Source organism: Octodon degus, unplaced genomic scaffold (assembly GCF_000260255.1).
Source record: "Octodon degus isolate 3935 unplaced genomic scaffold, OctDeg1.0 scaffold00038, whole genome shotgun sequence".
Classification (NCBI taxonomy): Eukaryota; Metazoa; Chordata; class Mammalia; order Rodentia; family Octodontidae; genus Octodon; species Octodon degus.
This window is the reverse complement of record NW_004524614.1, coordinates 15,664,993-15,674,215: the sequence shown is the minus strand read 5'-3', so window position 1 is coordinate 15,674,215 and position 9,223 is coordinate 15,664,993. Positions and strand designations below refer to the sequence as shown.

The 9,223-nt window shown below is 45.9% G+C and overlaps 2 protein-coding genes across 2 annotated transcripts in view; one reads left to right on the top strand and one right to left on the bottom strand.

The window, feature by feature from the left end:
* Exosc8 (exosome component 8) overlaps positions 1-614 on the bottom strand; it is an 8,478-nt gene extending 7,864 nt beyond the window's left edge. The window contains exon 1 of the mRNA XM_023715028.1: positions 519-614. The gene's annotated coding sequence lies outside the window, so the exon portion shown is untranslated. The remainder of the gene's footprint in view (positions 1-518) is intronic.
* Positions 615-868: 254 nt separating this feature from the next.
* Positions 869-9,223, top strand: part of Alg5 (ALG5, dolichyl-phosphate beta-glucosyltransferase) — a 50,144-nt gene continuing 41,789 nt past the window's right edge. The window contains exons 1-4 of the mRNA XM_004631093.2: positions 869-1,009; positions 5,675-5,846; positions 6,143-6,189; positions 7,224-7,292. Of these exons, the coding sequence (XP_004631150.1) occupies positions 944-1,009; positions 5,675-5,846; positions 6,143-6,189; positions 7,224-7,292 (354 nt within the window). The 5' untranslated portion in view covers positions 869-943. The remainder of the gene's footprint in view (positions 1,010-5,674; positions 5,847-6,142; positions 6,190-7,223; positions 7,293-9,223) is intronic.

The window sequence follows — 9,223 nt, the reverse complement described above, 5'->3', positions numbered from 1 at the left end:
GGCGGGCGGAGGCGCCCCGGGCCGCGGCGGGGCCGGGAGGGCGGCTGCACCTAGTGCCTGACGGTTCCTTTTGTTGCCGCGTTTTGACAAATCGGCTGTTAGGGGAGTGTCCCGCTTAATACAAGGCTGATGGAGTAGTTCCGGGTATCGCCCGCGATAGGCAGAACCGGGCGCCTGAAAGCCCGCCCTCCTCACGGGCTCGGCGCCCCGCCAAGTCCGGGGAGGGTCGCGCGGATAAAGCGAACGGCGGCGTGCTCACGTAGTGCGCGCTACTAGTTGTTGCCAGGGTGAGGTGGGAGCGGGAGAGCTGGAGAAGTGCAGGTTGGCGCGGCAGTGTCAGCGTCACGGATGCTGCTGCGTCAGACGCTTCAGAGCCCGCATTCTGAGGGGCTGACGCGGGCGGACTGAACGTTCAGCCCTTGTTTCAAAGTTCACAACGAAAAAGGCTTAGGGATGCAGCTCACGTTCAAGACCCACTGCTGGAAAAAAATATCCATACTGTGGTAGATCAAACGTACCTTCTCAGTGGCTAAGTTGCACGGTGCGCTTACTGTCTGTAAGGCTGATGCCACTTAGCCGCGGTCACCCCGAGAGGCCAGCGCCGAGGAACGCCTCCCTCCTCCTTCCCCTCCCTCTTCCCCCTCCTCTCCTCTACCGTCTCCTCCTTCCCTCCCCCTCCCCTCCCCCTCCCTTCCCCCTCCCTTCTCTTTTCTCCTCCCCTTCCCCCTCCTCCTCCCCTCCCCCTTCCCTCCCCTCTTCCCCCTCCCCCTCCCCCGCGCACCCGCCCCTAGCTGCTCGAACCCCGCCTGGCCGCGCGGGGCGCTGTGGGCGGCGGGCGCTGGGGTGGCGCGGCCGCTCTGGCCCCGGGAGGCGGCTGAGGCGCTTCCGCGTGTGTGTAGGCGCGGGATAGGGCGGGCGGCGGTGGCGGCGGCCGGCGTGGAGGATGGTGCCGCTACTGCTGCAGCTCGCCGGGCTCGGTGCGGCGCTGGCCGCCGCGGGCCTCGTTCTGGTGAGGACCGGGCTGGGGACGGTCGCAGCTCGACTCGGGCTCTGCCCAGACTGCGGCTCCCGGGCGTGGGCGGGTCCGGCTGCCGGCCCTGGGCCGCGTCTGAGGTGCCAGCTGCAGGGCTCCCGCCCCTGCAGTTCAGCCCCTTCCTTGGACCCTGCCTCCTGCGCGGCCCGAGCTTGGGGCGCGCCCCGCCCAGCTCCCCTCCCGATCCCGACCTCGACCCCGACCCCTGCTCTCCCCTCCGCGGCGCGGCGCTCCGGCCAGGCGCCCACCTTGCCGTGCTGTCCCCGTCCGCGGAGGCTTGAGGCCGCGGAAGGGACCGGGCGTGAAGGTGGGGGGACAGATCGAGGATCGAGGAGGCACCCTGAGGACACGGGTGGGCAGAGAAGCAGTCCCAGGCCTGAGGTCTCAGAACTAGGCACTTTAAATTTACTGCTTCTCCTAGAGGTGTCAGGACAAGAAAACTGAAATTCAGCTTGTCTTTACCGCTACTCTCGGCTGCCACATACTCGAGAATGAGCCAGGTACTGAGTGGAGGGAATTTTAGCTTGCTTGGCATTCAGGTTAGCTAGCGAGCCGAGCCCGGATTGGAAGGAAGGCCACGCTGCCCCCTTCTCTGAAGTGTTGTGAATTTATATATTCGGAACGCTACAGAAAAACCAGTGCGTCGTTATCTCTCTGTTGGTATGTGCTCCTGATATATGCCCTTAACCCAGGGTGTCTTATTTAAGGTTTTTCAGGGTCAGAGTTTGACACAATCCCAGATTGCGCTCCCTTACTTTAAGTCTGTTGAAGAGATTTAAAGGTGTGATGAGGCATCTTTTAATTTTTTTATTTATTTTTATTTTATTTTATTTTTTATTTTTATTTTTTTTCTTGCAGTCCTGGGGATTGAACGAAGGGCCTCCTCTGTATAATCAAGCACTCTGCCACTAAGCTGCATCCTCAGCCTTGTTTTTTTCATTTTGAGACATGGTCTTGCTAAATTTCCTGGACTGGCCTCAAACTTGTCTTCTTGTCCCGGCCTCCTGTGTCACTGGGGTTACAAGTGTGTGCTAATAGACCCAGGAGAAGCTACTGTTCATTGGTTACTTCTGGTACTGTATGTTAGATATGGCATTGAAGGTTTAGTGGGGATCGTCTCATTTGATCTTTGAAACACCACTGTGATATACATGTTACGCCTTTGCATGAATTTTCTGGTGAAAATTAGATTGGCAATAAGCTCCTCCTATATTCAAATACAGTTAGTGGAGGTTAACCTTTTAGAGGGAGAGGGAGCAGTAGTGAGGATTTAATCCATGGCCTTCACACTGAGCCCATCCTCAGCCCCCTTTTTATGTTTCACTTTGAAACAGAGTATCACTGAATTACCCAGACTACGTTCAAACCTGATAATGCTGGGATTATAATAATGTGTCACTGCACCCATAAAGTTAGTCTTCTTAAAGCCAGAGAAAAATTTTTTGAAAAAACACTTTTATTTCATATTCCTCCTCTCTGTTTGTAATCCCTTCCCACCTTACCTCATTTCTGAATTGTTTTAAAACAAACCCAGAACATAGTATTTTGTGTGTAAATCTTCAACATTTATTTCTGTAAGAAAAGGACTCTGCTTAAAATGTCATTGCAATAATTGATTGCAATTTTTTTTTTTTAAGTTCCACCAGTATTCTGATTTCAAATAGCTTTTCAGTTCAAATGTCTCATGTATGTCTCAGTGGAAGTGACTGATATATTCCAGTCAGGATTCCACAGGGGCCACACATTACATTTGATTGGTGTATCTTGAGAAATTTTTCTATTAACAGCTCTTTTCTTTTTTGAATTTTCCTTACCTTTAAGAAAGTTGATATTCTGTAATATTTTTTCAAACTATGGATTTCACTGTTTGAAATCCCTTGGTGTCTTCCATTTTCCTCTGTTCCATGAGTTTGCTGCAGTCTGGTGTTTAAGATCTAGACTCTTGATCAAATGTATGTTAGTTGAATCAAGAAAAGTGTGTGAGAAATGCTTACCACTTCTTCATGTCTCAGGACATGGGGTGGCAGCTTGTTTCTGGTGTTGCCAGCCTGACCTAGTAGTTACAAACCTTGGATTCAGCCCAGTGGTTTCAGTAGGCTTTGAGACTTTATAGTGCAATACTTTTAATTATGTCATTCCTTCAATTATGACATACAAATGTATAATGAAAAGACTCTAATCCTGAGCTATTCAGTTAGCCTGAAGTGCTATACCTTTCAAATATAAAAGGCAAGTTTTAAAAGTTTTCTTGAAATGGTTCCCTGGCTTTTAAAGAGGTGACCTTTGTTTTTATTATGATTCACAATTTAAAGTTTTCTCTTGTGTTTCAGTCTGTTACAGTATCCATCTTTTTGATGAGGAAACCCTCCACTGCAGGCAGTCAAAGACCCTTCACACTGTTTTTGTTCTTTTTGCATAATTCTCATATCATTTATAGTCTTCACTTTTTGGTCTGATTTGATCTTCCCTTCTACATTTCCTGCCCCTGATCTGAGTCAGCCAGCTGTGTAAGAGAAGTGGTAACTTTAAGTTGGAAACTTAATTTAGGAACCACAATCTGGACAGTAAGGTTTGAAGCAGAAACTACCAAAATTAGGCTGCTGACCCTTTGCTTGTATTAATCAGAAGCATGTTGACTTTGGTTCTGTAGTGGGTGGAGTACTATAAATGGTCATCAAAGAGCAAGTCCGTAGAATTCCAAAACTTTGTAGGTGTTCTGAAATGGTGTACTAGGGATATTATTAAAAAAGAATAGTTTTTCTAAAATTATCTTCCCAGTACATATGGAAGGGAACTTACAGGTTTTATACTTGACAGAGTGCTGTAATCCAAATTTTTATTTTAGGGGCTGAGGAGATAGCTCAGAGTCATAAGTACCTACCTGGCAAGTACAAGGTCCAGAGTTTGATCCTGGGCTCCACATGCTGTGCCAGTCCCCCTGGGACCGGGCATAGTGATGCACACCTGTAATCCCACGACTGGGTAGGTTGAAACAGGAGGATTGCTTGGAGTTTGAGACCAGCCTGGGGGCTACAAAATAGCACAAGGCCAGCCCTAACTGCATAGCAAGACCCTGTTGCAAAAAAAAAAACAAAAAAAAAAACCTTATTCGATGTATCAAAATTTATGAGGTATGATAGAAAAATATGTTAACTTTAACTTTGAAAAACTTATTACAGTACAAGATGACTACTAGTTAATCCCCCTCAAAATTCTCCCCTTCACTTTCAACATTCCATTATTGCACTTTCTAAAACAGATATGGAAGTCCTCTATAGTGAGTGTCCTTAGTCTTACTCCTCTGGGAGCCTCAGTGTCCTGGATAGATTGAAAACTTTTTACCTTTTATGGGCACTGTTTTTGTTGTTATTTTTTTTTTTTTTTAATTTTAGCGCAGGGTCTACAGGGTGTACAGGGTCTCTCACTACATAGATCAGACTCAGTGATCCTCTTGCTTTTAGCCTCCCAAGAGTTGGGATTACAGGTGCTGTCCACCATGCCCAGTCTCAGTTGCTGACTCAGCGTGTCCTGGGTGCAGGGCCAGCACAGCACACCGGAGATCGAACCCCTGCCACTCTGCACTCTACCTAAGTAGGTGCTTTAGTCCGCTAAGCTATCAGGGGGGCCTTCGGTTTAGCTCAGTTGTTTAAGCTCCTACTCAGGCATTTTGATTTTGGAAAAGATCCAGAAGTAAAACAGCACCAGATCCAGTGAATAAGGTAGATGAAGAGACACCATGTGCTTTTGTATGACAGAAATTGCTGTAAACACCTTGAATCAACTTCAGAACATTAGCGCAGCCACAGAAAAGACACTGCCTCAGGAAGTGGCAAGAGCCATGGGATGTGTGTGCTTGAAGTGAGGGGGACTGTTTTTAGGGGAATCCATGGAAATGTGTCTTTCATGTAGTTTTTATTTTAAGCAGTCATTCTACTGTATTTCTTTATCCTCCTTCAAACTGTTAAACATTACATTTCCTACCACAGGGGTTGAACCATCCTTACATATGCTGTATGTCTCTAGTCCTGGGTAGGAAGTCTACCTTGAGCCTTTTCTCTTTTTTTCTTCTGAGACAAGGTCTCTCTGTGTAGTTCAAGCTGTCCTTGAACTCACTGTGTAGCCCCAGCTGGCCTCAAACTTGCAGTGAATCTCCTGCCTCGGCCTCCCAAGTGCTGGGATTCCAGGCATGCTCTGCCATGCCCAGCATCACCCTATACTTTCTAACTGCAGTATGATCTTGCTCTCTGTGTCACATAAAGGCCCTCAGTATCATGAGACCTCGCTTCATGGGGGTACACACACATGCACACTGGGATTTGGAGTTTCACATGTCTGAGGTACACTGGATTTCCAATGGTGGCTGTTCCTTACTAGATCTGGCATAATGGTGAAAAAAGACAGGGCTCCCGAAGCATTAATACCGTATGAATGGAGAAAAGTACAATCATAAGTTCATAACGATTGGCTAGGAGACTATCAACTCATTTTGGGGTCACGTCCAGACCATTGTCAATGAGCCAAAAGTTGAGAGTGAGTATTCCACCAACACCAAAAGAAAAAAAGAATTTCACAAGTGATGTATTCTGTAACAACATTTATTTTAAAAATCAGTATATTATTTTTTTACATGTCCACTTTTAGATCTCCATTATTGCATTTGTAACTGCTACAAAAATGCCATCACTTCTCCGACACGAAGAAGAGAAGTTCTTCGTAAATGCCAAAGGCCAAAAGGAAACTTTACCCAGTATATGGGACTCACCTACCAAGCAGCTTTCTGTTGTTGTGCCTTCATACAACGAAGAAGAACGGTGTAAGCCTTGTTTGGTTTTTGATAAGGGGTAGCTTGAGAAGAAAAGGATATATAAGTGTTTGATTCCACTGTCTGAAGATACGGGCTATAGTACATGCTTAGCTGTTAACTGCTATTCAGAAGAGGAGAACAGCGTCTTGAGGTGGTGGGACCACGGGTGCTAGACAAGTAATAAGATGCCCGCAGTGGAGGGCCTCCCAGATGAGAATGGCCCTGCGAGCATGGTTACACTTGGGACTTTTTCCATATGGAAGTGCAGCTCTGTAACTCATTTCTAAATAATTTTTTTCTCTCAGTGCCTGTAATGATGGATGAAGCCCTGGACTACTTAGAGAAGAGACAGGTATTATACTTTCTCTTTCAACATAATGTCTCAGGTTAGAACTAGACCAGGTTATGAACTGCGGACCCCAAGCTAGACACACACCGAAAGAGGTAGTATGGCAGGAGCCAGATCCAAAGCTATCTCTTGGCTTAGTGTGCTGCACAGCATCTCCAGAGAAAGGCTGGTGACCTGGGACAAATCAGGAAGCCGGCATTTCTTTTTACCCACCTACCTACTTTTATCTTCTTGCCCAATGATGTATTTAAAGTTGAGTAACAGTTCATGACTGCAGACCGTGTGACAATACGATGCTGTTTTTTTTTTTTATTTCTGTGACTCTAGAAAGAGGCATTTAACACTTGCACTTAGATTGAAATTTGTTCGTTATTTACTAGAGTGTTCATCTATTTTCCTCTTTTCCTTTCACAAGCAGAAGGAAAGTAACACACACCCCTCTTTTGAAGCATCAATTGCCTTTGGAGTCTCTATGGAGAGGCTGAAAATTAAATGAGCTTTATGGGTGGTAAAAAAATAATTTTCTTACTTTACTGTTGAGGTTTTATATAAAGAAAAGATGCGTTAAAAAAAGATGCATTAAGACAGAGGGCACCATATTGCATATTTTAAAATTAAATGTAAAAATATAGCAGCCACATGACTAGGAAATAGGCCAGAAAAGTTAAGGAGCCCAAAGTCCTGAGGTTCAGCTGGTTCAGCCCGGATGGGGTCACTGATGACAGACCTCGTGGGCTTTTCTCGTGCTCGTGTCGCCTTGCCAGTGCACCTTGGCACCCAAGTGCGGGGCTTACTGAGGGCAGAATGGGAAAGAGTGGGGAGGTGCACAGGAAGGTGGTCCATGTGTCCCCAGCTCCTGCCTAGTGCCTCTCCTCTTTGTTCCTAGCCTCATTTTATGTGCTTTGTAAGCTAATATTTATATTCATACTTTTAAATATCAACACTAAAACAGCTGTTTTTCATATTACCTGTGCTTTTTCTAAGGTTTTTAATGGTAATCATACCAAATTAAGGTATTTTATTTTTGTTTCTTACAGAAGCATGATCCTGCTTTCACTTACGAGGTGATAGTAGTTGATGATGGCAGTAAAGACCAGACTTCAAAGGTAAATACTTGTGCTTTTAGAATTGCCAGTAGATAGAAAACATGAAATAATTTAATGTATGAAGTCTTTTATTTGCCAGAGGACACTAAAGCTGTGCCTGATATTCTCCATTGTTGCTACACAAGTAGTAGGAAAAAGACTGAGATTTATATTTATAGAAAGCTTAAATGTACCATTTTGTTCCACTTGTTCATTTGGCCCAGGAAGGCTTTGAAGATCACTGAAGAGAGAGTAAGCCCAGCAGTAGTCAGTGGCCTACAGGGAGCCCATTTTGTCTCTCAAGTTTTTCTTCCTTTCTTCCCAAGCAGTATTCCTTTCTTTCTCACCCACCTTACAGTTTCCAGAGCAGTCACACAAGTAAGAAGTCAGCCTCCTATCTGCTACCAGGTATCAGGTATGGCCTTCAGCATGCCTGCTCTGGGCTTCCCCATAGGAGGTACCCTATCACCTCTGCTGCCTGCATTCCTAGACCTGGTCCTCCTGCGGTCATCTCTATGGTAGTGCATTTGTTACATCTCACCAGTGTTAGTGGCCCTCATAAATTTAAACGTTTGTATTATTTAGTATACTTCAGAATGCCTTCTGTGCCACTCATGTTTCTATAATAAATTCATTTATGATGTTTTTAATAGTTATAAATAGGAATCTAATGGACATTAAAATAAATATACAGAGAAGTACCCATTCACTGGATTGTTCATCAGCTGATGATTTTTGTTAAAATATGTGTAAATAGTGACAAATGCTGTTTAAGCCATACAAACACAGAAACTTTGGAGACTTTGTGAGGGGCCTCAGGGCAGTCATGTGAGGAGCCCTAAAGGTAAATTGCTGTAAAGAATGTGATAGAAGTGTGAGTGACTTCTAAACAAATTAAGGCTAGCAACACGGGGTGGTATTTCCAATTGAAAACTTAGACAAGGCATAGAGACCAGAGAGCACTGGCAGCCAGAGTATGGCAGGGCCTGCCGGGAAGAGTAAGTGCTGCTCATAGAGGAGTGAGTGGGGCACAAAATTAGGAGCACAAACTGCCTGCCTGGTTTTATTACCTCATGGAGGGAATGGCCTAGGGAAGAAACATGGATGAGGTCTTGCTGCCGGGAGTGCAAGCGCAGCCTCCACCCCACTGCGGAAGAGCACCTTGACCTAATGTGCTTTCCCAGCTGTCCGGAAGCTGTGTGGCCAGCTGGCCTCCTAGAAGGGCAGGAATGTCCAGCTCCTGAGCAGGATGAGGGAGTGTTAGCAGTTGTCCCCACAGCTCTAGTTTCCCCTAAGTTGAGTATTCACCGATTGCACCCTAATGTCTTGTACTCTATGGGCCATGAAGAAAACAGGCGTTTTAGAGTAAGGAGGCAAAACTTAGGCATAAAATACAGTGCTGGAGAATATTGCAGTGGTGTAGTGCGTTCATTAGACCCTTAAATGTACCAGAATGGTGAGTGAAGCACTCTGCAAGCCAGGCTTTGGGCAGCGGGCGGGTGCTGCAGGGCACCGCAGAGCACACCAGAAGCTCGGTGTGCCCGATTCCGAGCTCACAGGTCTAACCCGAAGGCGTTTACACGTGGTACTGGAGGTGTGCACCAAGTACCATAAGCGCCATGTGTTAGACATTGTTATCAGCGAGGAACTTTCTAATGGAGAATTCGTAGGTCATAAAGGCGTTCTAGTACCTCACAGGCCAGAAAGCCAGGCATGGCTGATTCCAGAGTGAGTTTACCGTTGAAACTGTCATTTTGCCCGATGTGTGCCTTTTCAGGTGTATGTACAGCTGTGGTGCTACCTTTGAAGTACGAAGGACCATGGCTGATTTGCTCCTGAGACTGCAGTTCTTGATTCTGTGTCAGGCATTACATATACATTAGCCTTCATGTCTGGATTCTGCATCTATGGATTCAACCAACCACTAATTACAAAAAAAAAAAAAAAAAAAA